This window comes from Bos indicus, chromosome 8, assembly GCF_029378745.1.
Source record: "Bos indicus isolate NIAB-ARS_2022 breed Sahiwal x Tharparkar chromosome 8, NIAB-ARS_B.indTharparkar_mat_pri_1.0, whole genome shotgun sequence".
NCBI classification, from domain to species: Eukaryota; Metazoa; Chordata; class Mammalia; order Artiodactyla; family Bovidae; genus Bos; species Bos indicus.
Genome location: NC_091767.1, coordinates 103,484,417 through 103,500,277, shown reverse-complemented (window position 1 = coordinate 103,500,277; position 15,861 = coordinate 103,484,417). Strand labels below are relative to the sequence as shown.

The 15,861-nt window shown below is 50.2% G+C and overlaps 1 protein-coding gene across 5 annotated transcripts in view; it reads left to right on the top strand.

Moving 5' to 3' along the window:
- Positions 1-15,861, top strand: part of AKNA (AT-hook transcription factor) — a 58,932-nt gene that overhangs the window by 22,256 nt on the left and 20,815 nt on the right. For all 5 annotated transcript variants that reach the window (XM_070795340.1, XM_070795344.1, XM_070795341.1 and 2 more), the window contains exons 4-9: positions 1,690-1,764; positions 8,713-8,869; positions 9,601-9,758; positions 12,298-12,357; positions 14,900-15,027; positions 15,486-15,693. In XM_070795340.1, coding sequence (XP_070651441.1) covers positions 1,690-1,764; positions 8,713-8,869; positions 9,601-9,758; positions 12,298-12,357; positions 14,900-15,027; positions 15,486-15,693 — 786 coding nt within the window. The remainder of the gene's footprint in view (positions 1-1,689; positions 1,765-8,712; positions 8,870-9,600; positions 9,759-12,297; positions 12,358-14,899; positions 15,028-15,485; positions 15,694-15,861) is intronic.

Sequence of the window (15,861 nt, the reverse complement as noted above, 5' to 3'; positions counted from 1 at the left end):
GCTGTAAGGATAGGCTGTGTTTGTTTTCAAGTCCTGCTAAGAAAAATTCGAAACATACAAGAGAGAAAATAGCAGTGATGAACCCCCGAAGCCCGATCACACAGCCATATCTACCTTTTTCATCAACGGCCTCACCTCCTCGACCTCTCACCTGCTACTCCTGGGGTATTTTGAAGCAAATTTCAGGCATCAAATCATTTAACCCTCAAATATTTCAGTGTGTATGTCTAACAATAAGTAATCACTCTTGAAGATAATCGTCGGCCTACCTAAAACTTAATGCCAATTCCTTAATATTAACCAATGTCCAGTCAGTATTCAGATCTCCCCCTTTGTCTCATAAATGGCTTATTTCAGTTTGTGCGAATCAGGATCCCAAACACGGCTCAGATAGGTATTGGTTGTTGTGCCTTCAAGTCTCTCACCATCACCTTCTGCCTTTTTGCTTTTTTTTTTTTTTTGATGTGGACCATTTTTAAAGTCTTTATTGGGTTTTTTTTTGGCCGAGAGGTATGTGGGATCTTAACTTCCTAGCCAGCGATCAAATCCAAATCCCCTGCATTTGAAGACAAAAAGTCTTAACCACTGGGATGCCAGGGAAGTCCCTTCTTTGCATTTTCTGCCAAATCTCTTTCTTCAGTGTAATTTATCTGTTAAAGGAACCAGTTCTGTCCTGCAGAGTCTCCCACATTCTGGGGTTTTATGATACACCCTCTGATATCTTTTCATATGTCTCCTTGTCCTCTCTTTGTCCTGTGTTTTGCCCAGTTAGAACTAGAGGTGTTTCCAGGTTGTACTCATTTGCTTATTTCCCCCTGATCGTAGTTCCATGTGGGTAGGGATTTTTGGAAGAGTCCATCGTAGGTGGTGCCTCAGGAAGTGTAAACCACCTGCTGGTCTCATTTGTGATATTGACTATTGATGGCCATTACCTTGATCCAGGCTTTCACTGAGGGCGACAGAGTGGTAGTACCCTGCCTTTTTTTTTTTTTTTGCTGGAAATCTTCTATAAAATAAAACTTTCCTTCATCAACTATTTGGTTACCAAGGGCTTATTCACATGGGAAAGACAGGAGAAATGCTGGATTCTGTCCTTCTAACGACCAGTTTTCAGAACAATGCATGGGTTCCCTGGCCTTCTTCAAAGGTGACCAGTGACATTTGTTTTTGCTTTTCCTCTGTAAGGACTTGTTTTAAGAAGCACTTCAGTTTTGTTTCTGGCAGGTTGTAACTCTGAGTAAATGCAACTGTGATTTTCAAGTCTTCTATTTTCCTACCAGTGGACCCTTAGATGGTTCATTCAATCAGCCATTCAGAGATATTGACTAAGCACATATTACTTAACTCCTGGGAGTAGAGCCATGGGGAAGACACACGCAGGCAGAGTTCAGATAGATAGGCAAGTAGCTGAGATTCTCTGTGACCGGTTATGCATCGCAGTGAGCTGGCCCTGAGGCCATCGCCGCTGTCAGGGCTATAGACAGGTCGGTGCATGAATGGTCCTGCGGCCTCAGACCCTCCAGAATTTGGCCATGGGGTCTGCACTGCAGGGGTCTGCTGCACTGCCACTACCGAGCCCTTTCCCTCCGAGGCACCCAGAGGCCCCCTTTGGGGAGTGGGTTCCCGGGGTGGGGGGAAATCTCACAGTCAGAGGCCTGGTGTGTGACCTCGTTGCCCCCCTTTCCGCAGGAGGACTATCACAAGCTCCTCACCAAATATGCCGAGGCCGAGAACACCATCGACCAGCTGCGCCTCGGGGCCAAGGTACCGGGCCGGGTAGGGTGGAGGGGTGGAGGGGTGGAGGGGTGGAGGGGTGCAGGGGCGGAGGGGTGACGCTTTTCCCTAGCCACTGCCTCCTGCCTCCAGAGACCCTGGGGCTAGGGGACGCAGTCCTTCCTTGTTCTACCGTAGGGTCACTCTGTGACCCTGGGGCGGCAACCTGCCCTCTCCAGGCTGCTGATGAGCTCTGAGTCCTCGAATCCTAGAATCTGGGGTGCCCAGGAATTTCACCAGAAGCTCTCCTTCTAGATAAACTCTGGAGTAAGACCACCTGGGCGCAACTCTTGTCTCCATTACTGACTAGGTCTGTGACCCTAAGGAAGTTACCTGGACTCTCTGAGCCCCAAGGGAGTAGTGCAGAATTTCTGCTCAACCCTGGGGGCTAACACTCCCCTTTGCCTTTCTCCTCCCCTGTCTCCTCACCCACAGCCTCTCCACCCGTTCTGAATGTCTAGTGCAAGAGAGGGGAGTGTGGAGGGGGAAGTCGGTCCCCCCACATCCTGCCCAGTCCTCACCCGGTCTATGGGAGGCTGTGAACACTGCACTTGGGACCTTCCCCTTTTCTGGGGTGAGGCAGGAAGTGGGACTTGTCGCAGTCCCTCCTGGCTTCCTGCTTCCGCCTACGGGCCTCTTGCCTCATCAAGCAGCAGTGGAGGAGGGGTGGGAGCTGGGGTGCAGAGATGCAGACCCTCCCTCTCACTTGCCTCCTCTCTCAGGGCCCCCACCCAGGCTGCCCCCATCCTGCTCCGAGACCCTCTCCCTGCCAGGGAGCTGCTTTCCACCATCTAGCAACTCCTTTTCCACAATGTGTTGCCAAGGCCGCCACGTTGAGAAAGCGGAGGGGCCCTGTTCTAGGAGCAAGACTTCCCCACGTCCCCATATCCTCCTGACACAGGCAGATCCTTTCTGTCCTGGCCTCCTTGGGCACAGCTGTAAAAGGGGGTTAAACACACTTGCTCCTCGGAAGGAAACCTGTGACCAACCTAGACAGCACATTCAATAGCAGAGGCATCATTCTGCCCACAAAAGTCCGTATAGTCAAAGCTATGGTTTTTCCAGTAGTCATGTGTGGATCTGAGAGTTGGACTATAAAGAAAGCTGAGTGCTGAAGAATTGATGCTTTTGAACTGTGGTGTTGGAGAAGACACTTGAGAGTCCCTTGGACTGCTCGGAGATCAAACCGGTCAATCCTAAAGGAAATCAACCCTGAATATTCATTGGAAGGACTGATGCTGAAGCTGAAGTTCCCAATATTTTGGCCACCTGAGGCAAAGAGCCAATTCATTAGAAAAGACCCTGATGCTGAGAAAGATTGAAGGCAAAAGGAGAAGGGGGCAACAGAGGATGAAATGGCTAGATAGCATCACAGACTCAATGGACATGAATTTGAGCAAACTCTGGAAGATAGAGGGCAGGGGAACCTGGAGTGCTGCAGCCCATGGGGTTGCAAAGAGTTGGACACAACTTAGGGACTGAACAACAGCAGGCCTCCTGGGAGCCATTGGGCTGCCCCCTCCCAACCCCCATGTCTTCAGGCTTCTTTCAGCTCTCTGAGTCAGATTCAGGGGCAGAAAGAGAGCTGGAGGACTGTTGAGGGGGCTTGATAAGACATCCCTTCTGGGGAAACCACATTGTCATAGGCTCCTAGAAGGTCCAAGGAGAAACGGTCTGGTCATCAGGTCCCCTGTCTCACAGATTGGAGAATCAGGACCCCAAAAGGGGCAGAGGTTGCCAAAGGTCAAGGTCAAGAACAGAGGCTGGGAATATCTTCTCCCTCCCTCCTTTCCTACCTTCCTCCTTTACTCTTGAAAGGGAATGAGTCTGGGTTTTGGAAGTACTTATCTAAGAATCAGAGAATATTAACAGTATTAAAATGAAGGTGTTCATTGGGTGCCCTTGTGTGCCAGGCACAGAGTAGGCATGAGCAGGGGGACTCAGTGGGATCATAGCCATGTGCATCTCCTGGACATTTCCCCCGACCCAGTGGGGACTCACCATGTGGGGACGCCAGCCTGGCTGGTATCCCAGACCCCAGTGTATGAAGAGGTAAGGTAGAAGAGGCCAGGAATGGTGCAGCGTTAGCTCACCTGCTTTTGCTTTCTAGAAAAAGTGATTCTTTGGCCTGAGAATTCTCCTCAAGAGAAAGGTGGGTACAGGTCAGCTCGACTCTCCTGGAAGCAAAACAATCCTCTCCCCGCCCTGGGAAACAGTACAGGCAGGACTCACGTCCCAGCGTGCTGAGAAGGACGAGGAGCCTGAGTGGGGAGGGGCCTCACTGGGTCTGCAGAGCTTGGGGAGCTGAGTTTCCAGCCGGGCCTCTCACTGTGTCCAGAGCTCTGTCCAGGCTCAGGAAACCCCAGGATGGCTTCCTGCTCAGAGACCTCGCCAGGGAGGCCAGCTCACAGAGGCAAAAGTGTTACTGCTCCTGCAGGCTGAGCTGCTGAGAGTCCCTTGGACTGCAAGGAGATCCAACCAGTCAATCCTAAAGAAAATCAGTCCTGAATATTCATTGGAAGAACTGATGCTGAAGCTGAAACTCCAATACTTTGACCACCTGATGCAAAGAACTGACTCATTTGAAAAGACCCTCATGCTGGGAAAGACTGAAGGCAGGAGGAGAAGGGGACAGCAGAGGAAAAGATGGTTGAATGGCATCACCAACTCAACGGACTTGAGTTTGAGTAAACTCCAGAAGCTGGCAATGGACAGAGAGGCCTGGTGTGCTGCAGTCCATGGGGTCGCAAAGAATCAAACACGACTGAGCGACTGAACTGAACTGAACTGAACTGAGGTTGAGCTGGCTGAAGTGACCTTCCCAGCAGCCAGCTGAGCCACTCACTCTGCTCAGAGCCCCCAGGGGAAGGCTTGGACCCCAGGCCAGGGATGTGACCCTGGAGACCCAAGCCAGGCACAGCAGTAGAGGAGCAGCGACAGGTGGGGACCAGGGGAAGGAGACTGGCATTTGCTGAGCAGTAAAAGCTGCCAGGCCCCAGGCTAAGCATACTGCCAGGGTCAACTCATTTGATCCTCTTCACAAGAGGAAACTGAGGCTCGGCCAGTTGAAGCGATTTGTGCAAACTTTCCACAGCTGGTAAGAGATTAAAAGTGGGGGATTAAACTCTGCCTGATTCCAGAGTGGGCACTGTTTCTCGCTGTGCCTGGGTGAGCTCCGCTCAGGCCCTGGCAAGGTATGTGGCAGAGGCATAGGGACAAGGTAGAATGAGGATATTACAGTGTAATAACAATAGCAATAAGTGATGCTACGGACTACTGTCCTAAGTCATCTACCACTGGGGAAACTGAGGCACAGAGGTTAAGGGATTCACCCAAGATCACTCACCAAGCAGGTGCCAAACCTGGGGTTTGAGCCCAGTGTTCTGGCTGCAAAGCCCACTCCGAGTCGACTGTCTTTTTAGGCTTACGAGTTTATTTATGTATTTATTTTTTTAGGTTTAACAGAGCCAAACTTGATGATCCTGGTTTCTGCCGCTGAGGTGGCTGACCAGGGAGTCCCAGGGCCTGGCCTGGGGGCACCACTGGATCTGGTCTGGGGTGGAAGCAGGGAGGGAGATAGGGCTGATCAGGAGTCAGTGCCCGGGGACCAGCTTAGGGTCAGAATTTATAGGGGTGCCCTGGCTCAGCCAGTGAAGAATCCACCTGCAATGTGGGAGACCTGGGTTCTATCCCTGGGTTGGGAAGATCCCCTGGAGAAGGAAAAGGCTACCCACTCCAGTATTCTGGCCTGGAGGATTCCATGGACTGTATAGTCCATGGGGTCGCAAAGAGTCAGACAAGACTGAGCAAGTACTTCGTGCATTCACTACCCTGGGGCCATCTCTCTCCAGCTGCTGTCCCCATCTCAGCTGTAGGAGGGTCTGGAGGGGTTGAGACCGGAAGTTACCCCAGAGAGAATCAGGGGGCATGACACAAAACCGTCTTTCCTGAAGTGTGTGTTCTGCAAGCCACCTGGTGGGGGTGGGGGTGGGGATGCAAGGATGGGGGAGGGGCTGGGGGAGGGGGACGGGGGAAGTAGGGAGAAGGGCTAGGGAGGTTTGTGTGTTCTGAGGGGTTGAGGAAACATTTCCTATTCTCTCCACTCCCCGCCCCTTTCATAAAGTCCATTAGCATTTTAAAGGCTGTGTGAAACCCAGCTGTGCTGAGAATAGTTGGTTATTTAACCCGCTGCTTCCCACCCTTGCTGGTCCACCCTTCTCTGCTTAACACCCTTGAGGGAGCCAGTCCAGCCTCAGGGAGCACCATGGGATGCCCTGGTTTAAATGCGGGGTGGCCCTGGGTTAGGTCCTGCCCGCGTCATGAGACAGGTTGGGAGGGGCAGGCCTGAAGCCTCTCAGCGATTGCCCACACTCTCCCCCAGCTCCCTGCTTTCCTGGGCCTCCATACAGGCTGTTGGTCCCTCTGCGGAAACAGAGGTGCTGAGAACTGCTTGTTCCTGTTGCTCCCCCAGGTTGGGGTCTTTGCGGGGGAGCCAGGCCTGAGGATAGGGGATGGGCAGGGTAGGGCAAGGGGGAACATGCAGGAGGGCCAGGCCTTCCCCAGATTTGGGTCACCTTGGGAGGAGAGGGGTGCTGGGGGGCACATCCCCCCAGGCAGGCCTGAGCAGATGGCCAAGGGGATTATTAAAATCCAGCTTTGTTCTCATCAGAGGCTGGGCCTGAAAGAGGGGGGAGGCAGCAGGGGCCAAGCCATGGCTGGGCCATTGTCCCTCACTTTGCAGGAGATTGCTCTGCCATGGCCAGGACGTGAAGAGCAGCTTAAGCAGGCAGAGGCTGCCTGTCCTGTCCATAGGCCTGGGAGCCCACCCTGAACTGTCCACTCCTGACCTTGGGGGAGCAGAGGGTAGTAAGATAAGCTGCCTGATGCCGAGGACTGGGGGCACTGAGGCACCACGGGAGAGTAGCTTTTTTAGGGACCTGCCTCCATGAGGGCCAGATAAATAACAATGGCAATGATGATGGTGGGAGCGATGGTGGTGGAAACAGTTACACCGCCGATGACGACAAACACGAGGTGATGGCTGCTGTTCATCGAGCACTCTGGGCACAGACAGGTTAGTCCAACCAGCTGTTGGAGGACTCGAAGCCAGAAGTAGAGCTTCGACATGAACCCAGGCATACAGAGCTCATACACTCAGCCGGGGATCAGCAGACTTCCTGTTTAGAGGGCCAGATAGTGATTATTTTCAGCTCTGTGGGCCGTACATTCTCTGTGGTAACGATTCATTTCTGCCATTATCGCATGAAAGCAACCACAGACAATACATAAAGCAAGCAAGCGTGGCTGTGTTCACTAAAACCATGTTCGTTAAAACAAACCATAGTTTGCCAGGCTCTGCTTTAAACCACTGTATGGCACTCGGGTCTTCAGCCTCAGATGGTCTTCCCTGACTCTCTACCTCTCTCCCACATGCTGGACTGTTACCATATGAAATCCATCCTCAAATGATGGAGAGCTGCCACAACTGAGAAACAATCCCTTCACTTGTTGGTTTATGCATTCATTGAAACAGCTATTAATTGCCTTTATTATCAATGTAATGGTAATTCTTTGAAATGTTTTTATTAAGAAAAATAATAATGATCATATTATTGTAAAATGATTATACTTTACATCTGTTCAGTTCAGTTCAGTTCAGACGCTCAGTCGTGTCCAACTCTTTGCGACCCCATGAATCGCAGCACACCAGGCCTCCCTGTCCATCACAAACTCCCCGAGTTCACTCAGACTCAAGTCCACGAGTCAGTGAAGCCATCCAGCCATCTCATCCTCTGGCATCCCCTTCTCCTCCTGCCTTCAATCCCTCCCAGCATCAGAGTCTTTTCCAATGAGTCAGCTCTTCGCATGAGGTGGCCAAAGTACTGGAGTTTCAGCTTCAGCATCATTCCCTCCAAAGAAATCACAGGGCTGATCTTCTTCAGAATGGACTGGTTGGATCTCCTTGCAGTCCAAGGGACTCTCAAGAGTCTTCTCCAACACCACAGTTCAAAAGCATCAATTCTTCGGTGCTCAGCTTCCTTCACAGTTCAACTCTCACATCCATACATGACCACAGGAAAAACCATAGCCTTGACTAGATGGACCTTGGTTGGCAAAGTAATGTCTCTGCTTTTGAATATGCTATCTAGCTTGGTCATAACTTTCCTTCCAAGGAGTAAGCGTCTTTTAATTTCATGGCTGCAGTCACCATCTGCAGTGATTTTGGAGCCCCCCAAAATAAAGTCTGACACTGTTTCCACTGTTTCCCCATCTATTTCCCATGAAGTGATGGGATGGGACCAGATGCCATGATCTTCGTTTTCTGAACGTTGAGCTTTAAGCCAACTTTTTCACTCTCCTCTTTCACCTTCATCAAGAGGCTTTTTAGTTCCTCTTCACTTTCTGCCATAAGGGTGGTGTCATCTGCATATCTGAGGTTATTGATATTTCTCCCAGTAATCTTGATTCCAGGTTGTGCTTCTTCCAGCCCAGCATTTCTCATGATGTACTCTGCATATAACTTAAATAAGCATAAATCATAACAAAAATTAATAAGATTATTAATATGGAAAACTATAGACTCTGGAGTCAAAGCAGAGTTATAATCTCAGCCCAAGGATTTTTCAGTTGGAGATTTTGAGTAAGTAACTCAGCCTCTCTGAGTCTCAGTTCCCCCTTCTGTAAAATAGGCCTGTGGTCCCTCCCTCTTAGGACTGCCATAAAGAGAGAAGGAAAGGATGCATAAGCCCTTGGCCCAGTATTTGGCCCCCACCCAAAGGCAGTAGTTATTATCCATTTTTAATTTATTTATATTTATTTATTTACTTCTATTATCCATCTTTATTGAGCACCTGAGTGATGGCATAAATGAAGGGGATGCCTTCTGCGTGGTTTGGGCCACCTCTGACTGGGCTCTGCCATGCCTCCCCTCCCTGACAGGTGAACCTGTACTCAGACCCACCCCAGCCCAGCCACAGCATCCACACGGGGACGATGCCCCAGGGGACCAAGGTCTTGTCCTTCACCATCCCGCAGCCCCACTCTGTGAAGTGGTATGTGGGCCCCGCCGAGGGCCCGCAGGCCTCTGAGGCTTCAGGTGAGTCTGGGAGACAAGATGTGTCTGGAGGCTTCTCTGTGGTGACTGCTCTGGGGACACTTGGTCCACCCCAGGGTGGCCCTAGCTTCAGGCTGGGGAAGAGAAGGAGGGAGGTGAGGCCCCTCTCTGGGCCCTGTGACTTGAAGAGGTCAGATGGAGATGTGGAAATGTCTGCTTTGAGCCAGAGCTGCGTGGGTGAAGCCCTAGCTCTCTCTACTTAGCAGCTGGATGGTCTTGGACAATTTGTATGACAAAGTGCATCATCACAGTAGAGCCCATATCGGGCTTGACCCTGCACCAAGCCTTGCCATGCACAGCCTCAGTTAATCACATCAGCCCGGTGAAGTCCCCACTGGTGTTACCACACTGACAGTCAAGGCAGCCAAGGCTTGGCGAGGTGATGGCATGAAGAAGGTCACACCGCTACAGAGGAGGGTCGGGGTTTGAACCTCCATCGTTCTGAGCTGAAGCCCACACTATTGACTGGGAACCCAGAGGTCTGGCTTGGCCTCTAGCTGTGTGGTCCTGGGCAAATTTGCACCTTGTCCTTGCCTATAAATGGGGACAACACTGCCCAGGTCACTTCCTGGGGCTGGCAGAAAGGTGGGGAGATGGTGAGAAGGCTGAGCTGTTACTGGAGGATGGAGGTGGTGGTTTTGAAGTTGAGCACTAGTCTCTCAGCCCAGGAAGGACTGTTCTTGGCCCCAACATGTAGTGACTGCGTATTCCAGGGTCGCCATCAGCTGGAGGAGACCCGAGGCCCTCCTCACCTTCCAGCATGCCCACCCCAGGGTGGCTTCAGGAGGACGCAGGGGGCATTGCCCAGGACCAGCCCTCAGTGGAGCAGGCCCAGGAGCTGGCTTCTCAGGCCAGCCGGTTCCTGACCAAGGTGAGTGGAACCCCAGCTTTGCCCACGGGAGACAGACTTCCTTTGGAGAAAGCAGACCTTCTACCCACTTGGGGGAGGGGCTGTCTGTGTGCCCGGCTCACTCATCACTCCCCTGCAGCAGTTAACTTGGGACTTTCCTGCTGGTTTTAGAGGCCACAGAGCTCCAGCCTCCTCCTTGTCCCCCAGCGCTAGGTTTAACTCCCTTTTTGGCACTGTGTCTCATCAAACTCTGTCTAACTGTGCTTGAAAGTATCTCCTGGTTCACTCCTGGGGGAGACTTTCAGCTTTTTCAGGATTCTGGAAGGTTTATGGAACCTTTACTTTCCGTTTTCCTCTTTGGATCACCCCACTTCTCTAGTTCTTTTCATTATGGAATCCATTCTCAGTTACTTCTCAAGAGGCCTTTTCATTTTCATCGCAATAACTATGAGTTTGTTATTGTTTGTAACTATACGCTTGGCCTTTTTCCAAAAGTACTTTAAAGCGGCTTAGAAAATACCCGCATTATAACCACATTCTGAAAACAGAAGCGAGGAAACTGGGGTAAAGGGGAAGTATGCGTAAGAAAAAAAATAAAATGAACTTAGGGAGAAGTGAACAAACAAAGACCCTGAACACTTCATCAGATTCACGTTTGGCTTTGAACTTCTTAGTAGTCAATGCAAAAAGGGAAACGCAATAGTTTCGTCACCATGTCCAAAAAACAAATTCTTTCAAAGAAACGCTACCATTTTCCTTTCTTTCTTTCTTTCTTGGTAAAAACTTTACTGAAATATAATTCACATAACGTGCAGTTCAGTCATTGAAAGTTCATGCTTCATGGCTTTCAGTCCTTCATAGTTGTGTTGCCATCAACACGATCGATTTTAGAACATCTTCATCATGCACTAAGGAACTCCATATCCATTAGGCAGTCACTTCCCATTCCCCTTCTCCCCAGCCCCAGTCAGCTGCTTATCTACTTTCTGTCTCTTTGAATGCATGCTAAGTCGCTTCAGTTGTGTCTGACTCTTTTCTAGCTTGCCAGGCTCTTCTCTCCATGGGATTCTCCAGGCAAGAACACTGGAGTGGGTTGCCATGCCCTCCTCCAGGGGATCGCCTCCTCTCAGGGGTCGAACCCTTGTCTCCAGCATCTCCTGCATTGGCAGACAGGTTCTTTACCAGGAGCACCACCTGGGCTTCCCTTCTGTCTCTTTGAGTTTACCTGTTGTGGACATTTCGTATAAATGGATTTGCGTACCGTTTGTCCTTTTGTGTCTGGCTTCTTTCACTTAGCACAGTCTTTTCCACACTCACCCATGTTGTAGCAACATGAACTTAATTCCTCTTCATCCCCGCGGTTCTGGGCCCTGTAACTGGAGAGACATTTCTCCTTGTCCTGTGGACTGTAAAGCATCTCAATACCTTTTTTACATTTGATTACACGTCAAAATAGTATTTTAGGTTTATAAAATATCTTATTAAAATTAATTCACCTATGTCTTTTCACATTTTTAGTATGGTTACTGGAACATTTTAAATTACATATGTAGCTTGCATTATGTTTCAGTTTTATATGTTATATAAGTTCTATAATGTAATTATATTAGGAAAAGTTGTATATTTTGGCACTGATCTAGAGCTTTCCTAGAAATCTACAAATAGTCTTTGCCTTTTTTCCTCTAATTAAATTTTTTTTTGGTAACTGTAATAGATACTCATGGTAAAGATCATCACACAGGGCAAAGAATATACTCAGTGAAATTTTCTTTCCCACTCTTGCCCTTCTGCTTTGTACCAAATCTTTAACGAACACACATGTGTTTATAGAAATGGTCACATAAGTATATACACTATGTTGTACCTGGATTTTTTTTAATGTCCCAAATTTGTATATTTCTGAGTAGGCAATAAATTCACTTTGTTCAAAGTTCAGAGAATACATATAGTAGAAAACCTTCCTCCTCTCCCTGTCCTCCCACACCATCCAGTTCTCCTCCCCAGAAGCAGTTAATATTTTAGTTTCTTTCATCCTTCTAGAGATAGTTTATAATATATAAGCAATAGTATTTGCATTTTCCCTTTTTTATTCTCTCTACATTTTATAGCAGATGGCAGCATACATACACACTGGCCTGTACCTTGATTTGATGCTGAAAAGTAGTTCGTGGAGGCATTTATACACAGGAACACACACACACGTGCCTCCCTCCTCAGGATGGCTGCATACTATTTCACGGATAGGCGTCCAGATTGCTTCCTGTCGCCTCACCCCCACCAGGATGCAGCTAATATCCTGCCTCATAGGTTTCATGCACATGAATGAAATAAAATCAAATCCTGGAAGCTCCGCTTAGATTTTCCCCAAGGCTGCCATGGCCAGAGCCAGTGCTGGAGCCTGTTTCTGGCACCTGCCTCTCTGTGCTTGTCAGAAAACCCACATCCCAAGGCGGGACCCAGCTCCCTATGCCAAAGTGTGACTGTGGCTAAGTGTGGGAGTTGGCAGAGCTCACCTGAGCCTGGATTAATGGAGTGTGTTTCTTTCCCCTCCAATGCCCAGGTGGAGTCCTTTATAGAGCTGATACACGCAGGACGGCTGACACCCCAGGACCAACTCAAGGTACTGTCCTCTTCAGAAGCTGCCCGCTGAGCTGCTAGACGACTGCTCTGTGTCCCATAGCACAGTCTCCAAAGCCTTGTTTGCTGCAAGACGGACCGGGGAATCCCAGACACCGTGTCTTCCTTTTGAACAGACAGCCCCGCTTAGCTTTCCATGATAATGATCGCTAGAGCACTTATTATGCAGCGGTGGTGGTGTACCAGGCTCTGTGGCAAGCCCTTGATGTACATTAATTCATTTTATCATCATAAAAACCTGGCGAGGCAGTTACAGTCATCGCCCCCCATAAATGGAATGAACTGAAACCCAGAGAGGTGACTTGAAGACCACACAGCCAGTAGGGTACAGCCCAAATGGAGTTCTGTCTGATTCCCAAGTCCAGGGTCGTAACCACTGCCCTGCCCAGCTCCCCACTGATTATCCTACCTGTCAACAACCAGGATAAGGCATTTCCTTTTTAAATTTTCTTTATTATAAAAGCGATTGCTAAAGCTTGAAAACTGAGGATGGGGAGGCAAAGAGATCCCCTAATCTAACCATTATTGGCTTATTTCCTTCTGGACTCCAGTATTTCTAGGTAACTATGGTCACTCATGGAGAAGGCGATGGCACCCCACTCCAGTACTCTTGCCTGGAAAATCCCACGGACAGAGGAGCCTGGTGGGCTGGAGTCCATGGGTCGCTGAGTCGGACACGACTGAGCAACTTCACTTTCACTTTTCACTTTCCTGCATTGGAGAAGGAGATGGCAACCCACTCCAGTGTTCTTGCCTGGAGAATCCCAGGGACGGGGGAACCTCGTGGGCTGCCGTCTATGGGGTCGCACAGAGTCGGACACAACTGAAGAGACTTAGCGGCAGCAGCAGCAGCATGGTCACTCATAAAATTTAGATTTCTGCTGCATCAGACAGGGTCCCAGGAAGGAGCAGTTGGAGCTCTCAGAGCTGCAGGTGTAGGGATCAGTGAAGGAGCTGTTAGCAGGGGTGTGGGCGGCAGCCTCAGGGGGTCCGGCAAGGGACAGAGAAGCCCAGGGACTCACACCTGCCTGAAGCTGCTCTCTCCCAGGTCTCTCCCCTCCCACCCTCTGACCTCTAACAGATGCCTCCCCTAGAAAGACCCCAGGGGAAGGTACAGCTGGGAGCTCAGCTGAGGCTCAAGGCATAGAGCAGGGTGAGGAGAGGATCGGAGGGGGAGGACTGGGAGGGGCAAACGCAACATCCTTGGTTTGACCGTTTTCACTGTTATTATGTAGCAGTTGCTGTGCTGTTATACGGCTTCCCAGGTGACACTGGTGGTAAAGAACCCACCTGCCCTTGCAGGAGACGCAAGAGACGCGGGCCCATCCCTGGGTGGAGGCGATCCCATGGAGGAGGGCGTAGCAGCCCACTCCAGTATTCCTGCCTGGGCAGTCCCACGGACAGAGGAGACTGGCCTGTTACAGTGCACAGGGTTGCAAAGAACTGGACACAGCTGGAGTGACTCAACAGGCATGCATGCTGCACACATGCTCCAGTTACAAGATATGTCACATGGATAGCATTATCCCATTGAGTAGGCAGTCAAGGACCTTGAAAATCAAAATTATTCTTTTTCTTCCCCCCTCTTCTAATTCCTCCATATCCAGGGAAGTTGGGAGCTGTTGGAAGATCAAGCTAGACTGGGGATGAGTCTCTAGGTTGTCCTTGGCCGACCTCTGTCATCAGCATAGAATGAGTGAGATGAGGATAAGAAGTCAGGGATAATGGTCCCACCTCCCATGGTTCTAGCCAAGAGTTAACTAGCATCACGTTTACTATGGGGGCCTCGTGCAATGGTTGGGACTATGAGCTCTGGAGCTCGAGGGCCTGGGTTCAAATCCTAATTCTACAACTTGCTCACTCACTGTGTAACCGTCACCAACTTTAGTAACCTCTCTGTACCTCAATTTCCTCCTATTTAGATGAAGATGATAAATTACCCCTCTCGTTAGGGTTATGCTGAAGATTAGATGAATAACGCAGCGTCCTTTAGACAAAGCCTCAGTGCTTCGTAAATGTCAATTATTGTTATCAATAGTATGACGGTGATGATAATACATCTGTTGGGTGTATTATCCAACAGGATGTATTGGATTCAGGAGAAGAGTGACTAATATTCCAAAACCCACAGTTTTGAGAATCAAGTATGAGGAACTAAGGCCTCTCAAGAAGTAGGTCTTTATGGCGATACAGCAATAGTATATTTGACACTGTGACCATCATGAAACATCAGGGTTCTTGTGGGTCTACCCAGGGAAGACTGGCACCCTCTGGGGCTCATGCCAAGGCTCTAAGCCGTGCCTCTGTCCTACCAGTCTAAGGGCAGGGAGATCAACCAGGGCAAACAGGTTCCAGAGGCTACCAACCCCAGCCTTCCAGACAACTCAGGAGCCCAGAGGTCTCTGCAGTCCAGGGTGAGTCCCGTAGCCATCCCACGCACCCGCGAGCAGCTCATGCACTGTGTCTGCAAGGACGGAGCCCACAGGGCCTAGGCACTCGAGTCTTACTGGCCTGTCGGGTTTCAGGTCTTCCAGCAGCTAAAGGCTGCCCACGCGGCCCTGGAGGAGGACTACCTGAAGGCCTGCAGGGAATGGCACCTGTCCCAGCAGCTTGCCGGCTCCAAGGGGACACCCAGGAGATTTGATCCTGACAGGTACCTGCTGGGGAGGGAGGCCTGCGAGGACAGATGGGCCAGGCCCCAGGTCCCCGCCCAGAGGGGCACGCTTCATCCTTATAATTCACACACTTGGGGAGCGGCGAGAAATCCCATCCCAATTAGCAGCACGTCCAGATGGGGGATACTCAAAGGCTGAGTTCTGTGTACTTTTAGACTCCCTGCCATGAGAAGTGCCCTTGGAGATAAGAGTGGAATCCCCTCACTAGAGAATGGGGAAACTGAGGCCAGAGGGGAAAGGGATGTACTCAAGGTCCTATACCCAGTTGGTGGCAGAAAGGAACTTGGGCTGAGCCTCCTTATTCCCAGTAGAGTCTGCTTTCATCTTGTTTATTTATAATCTAAATGATGATGTCAGATGGGCCCTCCATGGGCATTTCTGGGGCCTCTACTCTAAAGCACAGCCTTCGAGACCCGCTGATGTTTCCTTGTTCCAGGGAGGTGGAGGCAGAGATATTCCAGCTGGGAATTCGCCTGGATGAGCTGAAGGACCTCATGGACCACAACGAGCAGGAGCCTGGGCAAGTTGGGTCAGACTTGGCTCTGGACAGCCCCCCAGCCACGCCCTCCCCCCACCAGCCAACAGACCTGCCCTCTCCCTTGGAACAAACCCGCACATCGGCCATCCAGACCCTCGGCCCTGAGGTACCTCTTTACTCAACCGTATTAGACTGTTCCTTCATTCACTGGTTTCTCCATTAGTTAGCTTCATGACGTTTGAGAAGTTTGTACCATATGCCGACACTCAAGACACATGGTGGGAATTCAGTAGAAAACAAGCAAAATAACCGGTGGCCTGTGCCCTCATGGGCT